At 27.5% G+C, this 15,264-nt stretch overlaps 1 protein-coding gene across 2 annotated transcripts in view; it reads right to left on the bottom strand.

Annotated features, from left to right (window-relative positions):
- The window catches only part of LOC129944137 (regulating synaptic membrane exocytosis protein 1), a 271,531-nt gene that overhangs the window by 12,617 nt on the left and 243,650 nt on the right, over window positions 1-15,264 (bottom strand). The window contains exons 10-12 of one of the 2 annotated variants that reach the window (XM_056053333.1): window positions 11,636-11,760; window positions 10,156-10,378; window positions 9,957-10,018 (exon numbers count right to left, since the gene is read on the bottom strand). In XM_056053333.1, coding sequence (XP_055909308.1) covers window positions 9,957-10,018; window positions 10,156-10,378; window positions 11,636-11,760 — 410 coding nt within the window. Of the gene's footprint in view, window positions 1-9,950; window positions 10,019-10,155; window positions 10,379-11,635; window positions 11,761-15,264 lie in introns of those variants that run through there. The other variant, XM_056053334.1, reaches the window with a different exon arrangement.

Raw genomic sequence — 15,264 nt, 5'->3', positions numbered from 1 at the left:
AATAGCTAAGTTTTACTGAATTTAACTATCTAATGAGTTAAAATTAAAACATCAGAATCCTTTCATAAAACAACAACTTCTGAGAAGTTAAAAAAAAATTCAATGAACAAATTAAAGAAAATATGATTTCTAAACTTTCAAAACTGTGTTCTTTTAAAGGTGAAACGAATTTATTTTCCATTCATATTCCTGTTGCTTTATAAATTTCTTTCTCCATAAATCTTTTATGCACAATTTTCTTGTCAATTTGTCCTCCTTTTTTTTACCTTGTCGTCCTGATAAATATTTTTATAACCCTTTTTGTGTGATTTTGTATTTTGTGTTGCTGTTGTTGTTAAAAGTTTCCTGAGCGAAAAAAAGCTTGTTTTTCACAATTCATTAGTGCTACCTAGTAATTTCCGCACTCTGACAAAATCTTTCATCTATCCATAACTTTTTATGATCAAACTATAAGGGTTGTACATAAAAACTAGTTCTTAACTTCTTATAAGCCATGTCATCAGGAAAAAGACAGGAATCTATCGAGTCGATATTTTTATGGGGGTGTTTCCATGTCTTTTCTTTGTAAGGATCCTTTATTTTTATTATTTTATTTTTTTCAGGAGAGAGGAAAACATTTCTTATTTTATATAATGAGAGAACAAGAAAATAGGAGGATTACAAGGCTCTTTGACAGAAAAACATAGAACTATAAAAATTGTAAGAAAAATGTGATATAATCAAAAGGCTCTCTCTATTATTCAGGCAGCCGTAAGAAGTCCAGAAGGATATTTTTATGTGCCATTATGTGTTCGATTATATGGACGTATCTATACCAACTTAAAAGAAAAAAAAAAGTAATAATAAAATGTTTTTACTTGCGGCCTTCAACAATAACCTTATTTCGCAACTCGCCTTCATCTAAAGCTCCTACTTATACTCATCCTTTTGGTATCCTTGGTCGTCTGGACCGAAGGGATATTTTAGGTATATTACATTACAGTGGATAAAAAGAATTAAAAAGAACGAACAAAATAAAACTCACGAAGGTATTTGAATGGCATGGCATCTAGTAGAATGACAATACCATGGAGAGTTAATTTCGAAATGGGGGCAAAACCAACGTGTTATCTTTCCTAAGAGTAAACGTCCAACTTTCAGGGGATGCACAATACCCTAGGGGCTGAGATTGTTCCATTAATTGCTTATTTGATTGCTTTTTTGTTCGGGGGTTAAATCGAAAAACAGTGACTCTTAGAGAATTGTTACCCTAGAAAAAAACAGAAGATAGAAAAAGATGGAAAAAAGGACAGAAATCATATCGCTCACGGATACTCATTGATATTAAAGGATTCTTTAAATACAAGCTTGTGGTAAAATTCAGAAGTAATTCTTCTATTTCCAAAATTAATAATTATCTCTTATCGAAAGTTTAAAGTTGTCGAGTCGTAATGTAAAAACAGATCTTGTTAAATTAGTTGTTTAAACAAATTTATCAAAGGAAATCAAACAAAAATAATTAATTATATCGAAGATTTGCATTCCTATCCCAAGATATCTCTTAATTGGAACAGTTAGAATATTTCGAATGCTGTCAGTATTTCGTTAAATTAATGCAATAATTTCACAGTTTAGTGATAAAATAAAATTGTCTAAAACATACTAACATCCCTCTTAGTGCAAATTGCTAATTGCAAACTTAGACACAAAAAGAAACTAAAAGTAGCAAATAATAAAATTTTATAATGCTAATAATAAAAATACAAATCAAAGACACACATTTTTATATAGGTAAAGTATAGTAGTATGTATACTTTTATAACTATAATACATTTATTTATTGTTTTATAAAATAAATATTGAACAATAATTACGTTAAAAGTTTTGAACACAACATTGATTACATCGCTAGACATTAGCATTTCATTCTCAATGCAAAATAAAAATAAATAAATATTCAAATAATTAAAGGATCACAAAAAATAATAAATATATAGATAAACAAAAAGATTGATATTTGTGTACATTTAAATATTAATAAGAACTTCTATATTAATCAATTTTTTTTTGAAATTTTTTCATCACATTCCTTTTATTTTAAAGAGTATTCTCTAAAAAAAAAACAATAAAATAAAAAAGGTAGATATATAAAAATGTTAGTATGTAAGAGGTAACCTATACATAATTGTAAATTATATATTTAATTGCAATTTTATATTTATATGCTTAGCTACAAAGGTACATTATGCATTTGTTTTTAAACATTGTATATTTTGTTTATTAATAATTGTTTTGTTTTATTTTTTAATATAGCGAAACTATTTTTTAACGTATATTACATTTTCATTTCATCACAGAACTAAATTCAAATATGCAAAAAATATTTAATAATAATTTCATAGCATAACTCGTGCCGGCTGGGATTACTTTATTTTGTTTTTAATTGATTATGTAGAAATTAAATAAAACTAAATTTCATATAGCAGAGGACAATAATTAAAAAAAAAAAACATGGAAAAAAACTTATTAAGAAAATTATAAAATTAAAAAATTAAAAAAAGATTTAAAATTTGTCATGATTTTCTGTGATTTTTATTATTTTATTGAAGATTGTGAATTGTAAAGCTGTTATAAAAAACCTTATGTAGACTTTAGTACAGTGGAATCAAAAAATTGGGAATATCTCGAGTGCCTGAGTTTTAAATTAGTAATTTTATTATTTCATGGTTATTTTTTAAATTTAATTGAAAACATTCACCAGAATCGGAAATCAGAAACTGTTTTCTGAATTTGTTTTACTAAACTATCAAATTTAAATTTTGTAAAAAATATGAACCTACATGTACGGGTATTTAAAAGTTTTAGAAGTGAATATTTTAAACAGTTCACATTGTTCGCTTCGAACAACTTAAATTTAAGACACACATCGTATAATATTAAATATTGAAAAAGCTGTTGCATTGGTGCCCTAATTGATTGAAAAGAATCTCGGTTATAAATCGAGCATTTGAATATAGTTCGTTGCCTGAACTTAATTTTTATATACATTTCTCTCTAAAAAAAATAAATATTTGTTTGAAAAAATAGATAAATAATCAAATAAGCAAAATATTATGTTATATGTACAGTACAGTCAAATACAATAAAATTTAAAACAAAAAATAATTAAAAGCAAATAATTTTTTGAAATGTAAACGATTAATGGATAAATGAAATTAAATTAAAAATGCATTGAGACTCAAAACTTATTGATTTTTAAAGAATTAAAATAAAGGATTTATTTAGACTATATAGAAATAAAATGTATCCTTTAAACATTCCCATTCCAAAACTCTTTATTATTATAATTAGTTTTTTGTTTTATTTGTGTAGGCAAAGTAAATTACTTTATATGTTTAGGCTATAAGAATTAAAGGGATAAAAAGTAGTTTACCATTATTTTTAATTTGAAAAATAGTTCCTAGCTGCATTGTAGTTCCACACAAATATGTTTATACACATATTAGAGAGAGAGAGCATCCCTATATTTATGTCCCAATTATATGCAATGATATTTAATTTTTAATCGAACAAAACAGCAACAAAATAAAAGTTAAACCACCAACAAAACAAAAAATATAATAAAACAAAGAAATAAAAAGACAATACTCATATTTTTACAACTGTTACTTGAAATAATATTTTTATTTATGTATTTTAAATTTTCACAATTGAGTGTAACATTTTTTTTTGTTTTGTTTAATATAATTTTAAAATATTTTTTTTTTTAATTTTTTGATCATTAAACTTGGTCGCATATTATTATTTTTCATATATATATTTTAGTATATAATAATTGTATGTATAGTGTAGAATAATATGTTATGTAGAGTAGGTTATAATGTAAATAGACGACTTTTTCTTTTTGTTTTTGATATTTTTTTTTTAATTTTCCAAATATGTTTCAGTTTAGTGTGTTAGTTCTAGCGTAAAATTTGTCCCCATGTTTTTAATTTTTTTAAAGTTTAGAAAAAAAGATTCTTTTAATTTAAATATTTATTTCGGAAATAAATATTAAAACAGAAAATAAAATAATAAGAAATTAAACAAAAATATAGATCACCCATCTGACAGGAGTTATGAAAATATTTGTATATTTTAAATTTTTTATAAATATGCATGTAGTTAGTTAATTATTATTTAATTTTAGTTTAGATTTAAGTATGTATTTTATTTTTTATTTTTTGTATATGAAATTGGTGGGTATATTATTTAGAACTACGATGGTTTTTGTTTTTTTTTTTTTTCAAAAAGAGAACATTTATTCAATAGTTTAATAATTTTGTTTTTTTGTTTTTTCTAATAAATTACTCTGTAACAACGTTATTTGGCTTAGCCTATATAATATAATAATTTATTTTGTTCGCTACTTTTTATTCTACTTAAATTTATATATATTTTTTTAAATTATTAAATTAAATCAAATATTATTGTACTAAATTCGAAGACATGATTTAGTTGAAATAATCCATAGATTTTAGATTCTACATAGGATATTTTTAAACATTTTTGTTTTGTTTTTGTTTTTATTAAAATAAATTATATGCACTTTTAAGATCGATTACTAAAAAGTTTGAATCGAATAAAATTATTTTTTAGATACAAATTTTATGTTGGAATGATAAAAAGTTTATAAACGCAGTAGATATTTGGAAAATTGGTGGGATTTCACTGGGTAAAGACTCTTTGTCCGTGAGTATTTTGTAATTGTATTGAAGGCTTGAACTCTATTAATAAGCTCAAGTTAAATCAAATAAGTAAAATAAAACCAATCAATAACTTGTAAGGGTATTAAATATTCCTCACAAACAACTATGTATCTTTTATTGCCCCTGCAAATTTGTCAATCTGTATTTTTTGTAGAAAGCCAAATTCTTATTTTAAAAACAAAATATAAACCTTTTTTTCTGTCAAGATATTCGAGACGTTCAATCACTTAAGATTGAAATGTTTGTCGATTGGGTTCCCATTAACAATTTTACCAAATATTGAAACCAACATTTTGTAACATTTTAAGTATTTTATTGTAATTTTTTTTGAACTCAATATATTTTTGCTGAAACAACTTCAATAACTTTGAGTAGTTTATTTGTTTTTGAAAAATCTGTCAATTGATTTTTTTTTCAAAAATATAACAACATACGAAAACGCTGTTCTTTGTAGAAAAAAAATAGTTTAAAGATAATGTCATTTTTTGTTGGTGAGATATTCATGCTAAAAATACTTTTTTTCAGTTATTTAGTTAATAAAAAAGCCGTTCTTAATTGTTTCTTACATCGTACTAATTGTTTATGACATTTTAATGAAATAAAACTTAACTATGAAATTGGTTTTATAATTGATTAGTGAGATATTTTGGGGCCGACAACTCCTTTTTAAAAAATGTCCTTGCAGACCATTTTGGTGTTATTATACGAATAGTTTCAAGAGCATGCACTTTAAGTTTAGATCTCGTTTTTTTTGAGATATGGAGGAAGAAAAAATGTATTTCGGATATACAAATGTACCAAAGAAAAAGTTTTTGTTTTCAAATCACAAGCTTTTTTTGGATTCTAGTTCACAAACTAATTTAAATAACATTCAAAAATAACCGTAAAGTTGAAAAATTACATTTCAAAAAGTGTTTATTCAAATGTGACATTTGTATCGAGAATTCCAAAAAAATTATTCGCGTTATATTTGTGTTTTTGATCCCTCAGAATAAGGCCGATATAAGAACCACAAACATTTTGGAATAACCTAACTTCTACAACACAAAAAATATTTGGTTTTTTCGTTTAACTTTTGACATTTTTGGTTTTGACAACGTAATATAAAATAGTTCCCAAAGTTCGGTAAGATTGAAATTTCGTTATTGGTCAGTTAGGACAAAGGTAACAAAATAATAAATTAATCCTTGCCTTACCCTTTTTGTGAGAAGTTATTCATATTTTTTAAAATTATTTAAAGGAATTAATAAAAGCAAGAAAGTTTTGTATAACTGATTTTTATCATTCCAAACATCATTATTTTTCTTTTGTATTTAAGATTTTATAAAGATTTTTTTTTGTGTGTGTAAATATAGATATTAATTTAGTTATAGATACAGATTTTTCCCTAGACATTTAAATTTTCTTATATAATTGATTCTGGTGTTTGGCTCTTACTGTGTTCGAAATGTTATTTTCTTTATATAAGTTTAAACATTATGTATATTTACAGAGATAAAGACAAAAAATTGAAGTAACTTAAAACTTTTAATTAAACTTTAAAGATAAAATCAAGTACAAAATAATTAAATTAAAAGAAAATTTAATTAAAAAAGTTTTTACATTTTCAAAAATGATTTTTATTTTTAAAACAATAAAAAAAAAAACAAGTCAAACCAAATCAAATCCAAACTTCTTCTTAGAATTATTTTCAGTGTTCTTGACAACTTCACAGTTTTTATTTCTGGTTTTAGTTTTGTTTTTCTTATCTTTTACCCCGACCAATTTAACCCCAAAAAAACAAAAAATCAGTTCAACTTTTTCACAACTGAGTTTACCGTACAGGACTGTGTAGTGCAGTACATACTTAACGAAGACCTAACCTCCAAAGCTACCAACATAAATGTTATCAATGATGAAACTTTAATATAAATCAAAGAATAAAGAGTGTCAGGTTCAGGAATGATGGTTCCTAATTGCAAAGCAATCAAACACAATTCTACGAAAGGTATATACCTAAATATACTTTTCCTGTTTCAGACAAGTTTTATGTAGTGGTATTGTATTTATGTACATAGGAACGTTTGTTCTTAGAAATTGTTAGAATAATTTTATAATGCAATTTAATAATTTATTATATTTTATAACAATTTGCTTTCATAGAAAGAGGAAAGCAAATTGTAGAACTCTCATAACTTGGAGTTTGTGGATAATTTAAATGAAGAGTCCACTTGAGATTTGTTTTGAATATAAGGAATTTTTGAAGTTTTGAGAGTTTATTCTAAATTTTTGGAGAAGGAACAATAAATTGTATAATTAAATTGAAATCTCTAAGTGTCTTAATATAGACTTTGCTTCACTGAAGGGTTTAAACAAAAGTAAAAAATAAAACAGAGATTATGTAGATTTACTGAGAAACTACACAAATATTACATTTAATGAAAGTCTTTTTCTCAAGGGTTCTGGATTTCTTCAACACACAATTTTAGAACTGTTCAAACTTGGCCATGAATTATTCATGTAATCGGAGTTGTCATAATGTTATGTTTAAGTAGATTTCTTTGAACTGTAAGGTCTTTTGAGAGATATGTATATATTTTAAATTGGACTAGAAGAGAAAAGTTCCGATTATTCTGGAATAAAGTAAACCGCAAATATATTGATTTTGTTTTCTATGAAAATGAGAGTTAATTTCAAGGTTTATCTTAAAGAGACGGATATTAAAGTAGCTGTCACTTCTCAAGCAGTCACATTTTGATGAGTAAAGACTACGCCATTTCTAAATACACTTTTATAACTCATTGTTTTTTTTAAATTCACTAGAAAAATGGTGAACATTTTGCAGTTACAGTTCAAAAACTAAACAAGTTTCGGGTCGATGTGAAAAATAAAAAAATGTTTGTTGTTAGAACTATTTAAAACTGGTTAAAAATCAACAAATGTGTTTCTTTATCAAGAACAAATAAAAACATTACTGTTTTATTCCGTATTGTTGACCAAAACCCGGGTTTGTCAATTCCTCGTTGATCTTTCGAATAAGGCATTCTATAAACGGAATCAAACCATATTTTCTGTAAAGGACAAATTTATCAGGCTATGGTAAAAGCATGAAGATCATAGTTAATTATCAATGTTCCACCGAGATTTTAATATTTACCCCAAAAAAGATAACCTACGTCGAATTGACGTATAAATCATGTGTATCTCTTATGGTCTATGAAATATGGTTATCTTTCTAGGGTTAATATCTTTTTACCTTTTTCTGTGGGACCACGTATAAAATAAGTACCATGCTAATGTTTCACAATCGCACCATAAATATGGAATTTGCAAAGCAATCAGAACATATCCCTACAAATATTGAGTTAGTTCGATTTTTTCTGACATCATTTTCCATTATTAACTTAAAACATATTTCTTATCATCCATTGATTTATCTTGAAAAGTACGCCCTACTTGTACTTATTTTTATTAATATCAAAATATCAAATTTGAGACCAAAAAAATATGTCTCTATTACTTTGTAGAGAAATGCTTAAAATTTCAGTGACATTGAAAGCGCAGAGACTTAAGTAAATTGTTTCTTTTGAATTTTGTGTGTACATTCGTTCTTGTTGATTCTCATTTTCCCAATAATTAAATATGGGATTATAGTCGAAAATGAAATATACATGACTGACCAAGTAGGTACATATGTAAGTGCGACGTATTAACAGTGAGGTTTTGTAGGGAAGGCATGATGTACCCTCTAACCTCCTTGTTTGGCACACCAAAAGATTTTGGGTTGGTGGAAGAGAAAATCAGATTGCGGGATGTCTCACCTATATAGCACATATTCCCAAATTGTAAAATTTTGTGTGTCTTCCAGAATGTTCAATTGCTATTTATAACATCTGGTAAAGTTAAAATAAATATTTACATTTACGAAATGACGTAGTAACTTTGGAAATATTAAACTTAGTTACAAACAAAAAAAACAGTGATAATCAAGCATGAATCAAATCTAGTTGAACTTTGAAGTCAAAAATAGTTATACGAATTTTAAAACTTTCAAATAAATAACATAATAATAATAACATACAAAATTACAATTAATTTAATTTAAATAATAATAAGATAAGATACAGAATATTTATTCATTGTACAAATTTCAGTAAATAATGTTTTTTTTTGCTAGTTCTAATTTTTTTTTCAAAGTTAACTATGTGGATTTTGTACATTATTATGTACAGAAAAGGACCAATTCTGCTATAAAATAATTGTGTTATTTTCTTTCATTCTGTTTATTAGATGTTATGTTTTTTTTTTGTTGGAAAGATAGACATAGTACAAACTATATAAAATGATTATCCACTTAAGAAAGACTTATTTTCTTCCCATTTTCAAAGACATTAATTAATGTGTTTATGTTTTTTATTATTTTAAATATTTTGGCAAAATCATTTGATAGAAAAAAGGGCACTCTGTAAAAATTAAGCCTTATTTTTTTTATCGAAGATATACAAAAAGAGTAAAAGAATATATAGACAGTCATATAGTTCTCTCCGATATAGATTTATTATTTTTTTTGTTTCTTTAATTTATTTTTATGTTTTGTTTTATTTCATTGTTTGTTTGAAAAGAATAACAAATAGGTACATATAGGAAAACAAGAGCTTCACAAAGTATGAAAATAAAAGAAGAATATTTGATAAGTTTTTACTTATTTTTTTTCTGAAAATTTGTTGAAGAAGGAAAACTTTGACATTTAAAGTTGTTTTTGTTTTTGTTTTAACTAAACAATTAAAGCGATTAAAATAACACATTATACAATAGACAAAATTTAAATTTCATACTTTTTTTCTCAGGCTAAATTTATATAATTTAAACAACATTTTAATCGCTGAAAGTAAATTATTGTAGTTTTTTTTTCTCTCGAAGAAATAGAAGAAGAATTATAGAAGTAAAAAAGATTACCGACATTAAATCTACCAAAAATTATTATTTTATATTAACAAATAACAAGAATACAAAATTAAACTAAAAGAACAAACGAAAAAATGTAAGAAAAAATATTCATGAATAAGCGTAAAATAAAATAATTCCACTGTTTCCTGATTTTCGTTTTTTGTTTTTACTAATTAAAATTTAATTTTATGTTAAAAATTAACGAGTTATGCAACAATATTGTGATTTTTGTTTAGAAAAAAAAAAACACAAAGAAAAAATAACATTTTTTTCTTTTAAAAAAATTTTTATATTTATTTATACCGGAGTTTTGGGTAGTTTCCGTCTTGTTGGTGATGCCGGAGATTTGTCTGTAGTTTCAGGGTCTATTTTTAAATTCAGAAAAATAAAACAAACAAAAAACAAACGAATTGTTTGTCGTTGTAAAAAATAAAAACCAACACTTATAATTTAAAAAGATAAAATAACAGCAACACATACAAAAAATAACAACAAAACTTACCAGCAACAAGACCCAGTCCAACAGGTCCATCACCTGATTTACGTGGCCCGCTTTGATTGCCACCACTGTTGCCAGGCGGTAAATTTTCATCAAACAAATCACACATACGGAAATCTGTTGCATGTTCAACAAGTAACTCTACAATATCTCCAGTGCGATCCATTATCGAGCAGACTTCTTCGAAACTGCGATCGATAAGAGACATGCTGTTCCATTCAAGAATCTAGAAATTGAATTAAAATTTTAACTTTCATACATTTTATGAAATTACAAATAGAGAAGTTTTTAGAATTCATATAAAACAACGAGTTATTTGGTTTTCTCAAGAAATGAGACAATTCATTGCTCGAATTTTCTTTTAACAATTTTTGAACACATATCTCGATTTGATTTCATTAAACTTTATAGAATGTAGGTTTTGGGTTAAGAGACAAACAAATTCGCTTATCTAAAAACAACATTTTTAAAATATCTCGTAATTTCTAATATCTCGTATGCCACGTAAAAATTATCTTAAATTGATAAATAACAAAAAACATTTCTGTTGGCTAACATACATCCAAAAAATTCATATTTAACTAAGTCATAACATTTCTGTTGGTTAACATATATCCGAAAACTCATACTCAATCTCAACTAATAACTTAGAAACATTGAAAATATCGTTTAAGTTGGCAATATCTCCATTTTAAATACGAATGAAGCAATCAGGCACAAAGTATATTCACTGCTTGGATAAATAAACCCTGTCAACTATAAAGTCCTAATATCTTGTTAAAAGAGATTTTGTATGTCAAAACATAATTAGATATTTTGAGTTACGATATATTAGATCAATAGATCTTTAACATCCCTATTAACTCCCCCACCTTGAATGAATTTGTCAATATCTCCACGATAAACAGGGATGAAGCAATAGACACAAAATATACCAACGCTTAGATTAACAAATCCTGTCAACTTCAAGGTCCTGATTTCTCAATTACGTAATTAGATTTTTTGAGTTACGAGATATAAGAGCAATACCGTGTAAACATCTTTACACCTCCACCTGGGCTCAATTCTCTTAGTCCAGAGCTAGAGCATTTTTTTTTTCAAACCACTTGAAAGTGTCTCTGGTAATCTTCTTCATAATAAATAATATAAAGACAAATTGATTGAAGTAGGTGGTTTTTGAAAAACCATTAACATGGGTTTCCAAACAGTTAATTCAATAGTTATTTGCCATGTCGTAATTCATCTTCTATCAACACTCAATGCAAAGTCCCTATTTACTCTATCTCTTCTTCTATGCCATCCAAGGGAGGATTACAACAACAACACAAAACAAGAATTTTGATTAAATTGATTCTTTATTGTGTCACCAGGTTGTTGTCAAGCTTCGAGGGTATTGCTCGATGGAAAAAAAAGAAAAAAAACTGCGCGTGTTTTGTACTTTTCTTTTAAGACTAGGGGTGTATTCAATTCAAACAAATATTACCTTATCACCCTGTTGTAATCCATTCTTTTCAGCTGGTCCCCCAGGCACTGTCCAAACAATGTAAGCAAAGAGTCTTCCATCAGCCCCGGTCTTGCCACCAACAACTCGCATTCCAAAGCCTCGCGCTGTAAGGACAAACAAACAAGACAATGAGAGAGAGAGAGATTGAGAAAAAAGGAAAAACAAAATGAAATATAACAAAATACATTTAAACTCATTTATTCTAACGGTGACGAGGCGTAGAGAAATTGAAGTAGCTCAAGAAGTGGCCATTGGCATTGTGTGTAAACGTGAGGGCTATCAACTTAAAGGGTTTTTCTTCATACATATATCCAAGGGACATTCAGAGTCAGAGTCAGAGGCCAGGTTAGCCAGGCGAGCAGAGGTTGAAAATATGTATTAAGAGCAAAGTCGTGCGAAAAGTTATGGTTCTCATCTCCATTTTATTGATATATTTTCAGCTCGAGAAATGATATTATACACGAGTTTATGAAATGAATGGCTTTAGAGGGGGTTTGGGGAAGGTTGAATACGGTTATTGAGGATAAGGACTAAGGACAGGATGGATATTGAGACAAGACTATGTTAAAGGGGAAAGAAAATTCGATTTCTTGTATATTTTTCTTCTTCTTCTTAATGCCATTAGCTCTTGGTGCATGTGGCACGATGATATTCAAGGGATAATATTTTCTTTTTCTTTTACTTTTATTTTTTTCTTTCTCTGTGATAATATGCAGAGAGAAAAGGTTGCTAAGAGTTATAGATAGGTATGTATGTATGTGTATATGGATTTAACGGAAAAGATGATGGTGATTTCAGTTCAATAAATATTTTTATGAAGGTGATTTGTTTTTTTATTTTGATGATGATAAAAAGACACACGTTCAAGGACTAAGGAAAAACATACAACATCATCTCAAATGGAAAAATTATGTTTATTTTTATACTCCTATAGGTATTACCTACCTTTTCTCTTTTAGTCAAAAAAAAAAAACAAACAAAATGAGAACTTAAAGCACCATGAGAAATGGTTGTATTTAATGGTATAAATGTAGCTTAGGCTATTTTATTCTTTCTTAAATCGATTTCAACAGATGAATTACGATGATTTTCTTTTTTATAAATGGCGACATAAATTTTAATACAAATCTACGTGTTGTAATTTTTAGAACTTTTTTTGAATGGTTTTGTTGAACGTATTTAGGTAGACGGATGTGAATTTTTACACAGATAGAGAGTTCAAGGGATTCAAATTTTCAAAAGACATATTTATTGAGTTCAGGGAAATTTTATTTGCGATTTAAATATTAAGGTATGGTAGATACTGAATGTAGGTTATACCTTACCAAAAGTTGTTAATTTTTCATTCGAACATATGTATATTTTTTATTGGTGTAATTATTTCTTTTGCGAAGCAATAGATCTTGGTTTTTTATTATATTGCAATATTAAAACACGTCTACTCAAATTTGTTAAGATCTCTTTTGACGTTTTTATTTTGTCTGTTATATCAGGGAAAACATTTTAACCGATTAAGTAAAATGTTCAAACCATTTTAATGAGGTAAAAATATTGCTTTGCTAATTTTAAACGATTTTGAAATAATTCACAATTGACGTTACAATAGTGGCTACTTTAAATTGATTGAAATTGATATAACTAAAAACATTTTTAGTAACATGAAAAATAATCATTTGCGCGATCTGCCAATATTTATAGTTTTTTGATTGCTAGCTCCTTGTTTTGTGCTTTAGTTTTAAATCGTGTATCTTTGAGTTCATAGTAAAATTTATTAAATAGAGTTTTAACTTATATTGATTTTGTAAACATAATTGAAGTTTTATGGTCAATATCCAGGCTAATGTTTTATGCTATAAATAAAATAATTTCCCGTTGAGAAATAAGGCCTAGTAACTTAGAACTCTCAACCATTCCTGTGTGCGAGTACTGTTGTCAGGAATGGAGTAAACCTACAGTTTTAACCCAAATCCGAACCGCTAATTTGAGAAAGCACTTTTCTTGACAAGAATTACTCTCGGAGAATTTGTCAATTCTTCGCAAGAGGCAGTACCCGTAAAAAACTTTAAATAACATAGACAGGGATCGAACCCAAGACCTCTGGCATTACACTCCCACACACTTTTTTTTTTAAATTAATTTTTATTCATTAATTCTTAAAACTATTTTAAAGATACACAAAAATTCATAAAACTAACCTAATAAACCATAACTTACAACTATTTTACTGGTCCCATAAGGACACTCTTAGTAAAAATATAACACTTAATACTAATGTATTTCGGCCTTAAGATCTATTTTACTGTAATTTATTTAATTTATTTTTGTTTATTAGAAAATAAAAAAAAATAATTTGAGTATCGATTTTTATTTTTAATTAAAAAATACTTAAAAATAGGTCCTTAAAATAAAACTTAAAACTATCTTAAACTACCTATTCTACCTATAAACTACTTCAAACTAGAACGACCACAGCAGAAAATCTAACTATCTAACATTTTTTGTTTTTCATATTTTGTTGTCCTTTTTTTCCATTCTTTTTTATTTTAATTATTATTTATGTTGTTAATACTTTTTATTTACTATTTTTTGTTTGTGCCATCATGCCTATTCTACTTAAAACTTAACCCTTAAACTATAAATTAAGTATGTAAGCCGGCCAAAGCTTAAAATTCAATCCCGATTACCCACTATCAAGTTCCGATTGTAGCCACCAAAACTGGTTCTCCACAGCCGTTTCGTCAGATCGAAGGCTTCTCTGGCTCTGTTCAAACCATCTTGAGCCAATTCTTGAACGTATCCCTCGTGGCTCCAGCCAACGGAGTCCAAAACAGAATTGCCTCCGACTTCTGGAATCTTGTCGAAATCACGCTGCAAGATAATTCTAATAACCTCAACTTTTCGAGCCGTTCTGTACGCAATAAGATCATCGGCGGATCTAACTATACGGTGTCAAAGGCCTTTTCCAAATCAAACCAGAACAGCAACTGTGCATTGTTGATTTGATTTATTCCATTGGATATAAGAAACCAGTTAAAACGCAGCATGAATTGTGTCATGACCTGCCTTGAACCCGAACTGTTTATCCGGAATTATTTTGTTGTCCGCAGTCCTCTTAGTCAGAGCCCTATTGATGATCTCTTCGAAAACTTCGCTGTCCTTTCCCCTTTTCGGGAGAGAATGAACCACAGCGGTCTATGTCATTTTGAAGGTAAAAGCTCTATTTTAAAGGTCGTGGTTGGGGCGAATGCTAACATTCACCATGTACACTTCCTGGAAAGCAGCACCCACCGCCTCCACTTTTTCCTTTGAATCTTCGTCAAAGATGGTTTCTTCTGAATCTATTTGCGCTGTCCTGAGTACGTCTCTATTCTTTGCAGTTCTTTGGGGATTGAGACATGGAAGGTCATTATCGTTCTTTTCCTGAATATCTTGTTGATTATAGGAAACATACTTGGGTCACTGGAATAACTGACCGGATCTTGCGGTCCTAGCACTTGTTAATTGATAACCTGTAGTTTTCCTTAATCAACAGATTGACATTTTTAATTGACAACTTCAGTGCCCTTACCTCCAAGTCGTGTGGTCACCTGTACATGTTTTTGAGTCTT

This window comes from Eupeodes corollae, chromosome 2 (assembly GCF_945859685.1).
Source record: "Eupeodes corollae chromosome 2, idEupCoro1.1, whole genome shotgun sequence".
Taxonomy (NCBI): Eukaryota; Metazoa; Arthropoda; class Insecta; order Diptera; family Syrphidae; genus Eupeodes; species Eupeodes corollae.
The sequence above is the reverse complement of the archived record's forward strand: the minus strand, read 5'-3'. Positions and strand labels throughout refer to the sequence as shown.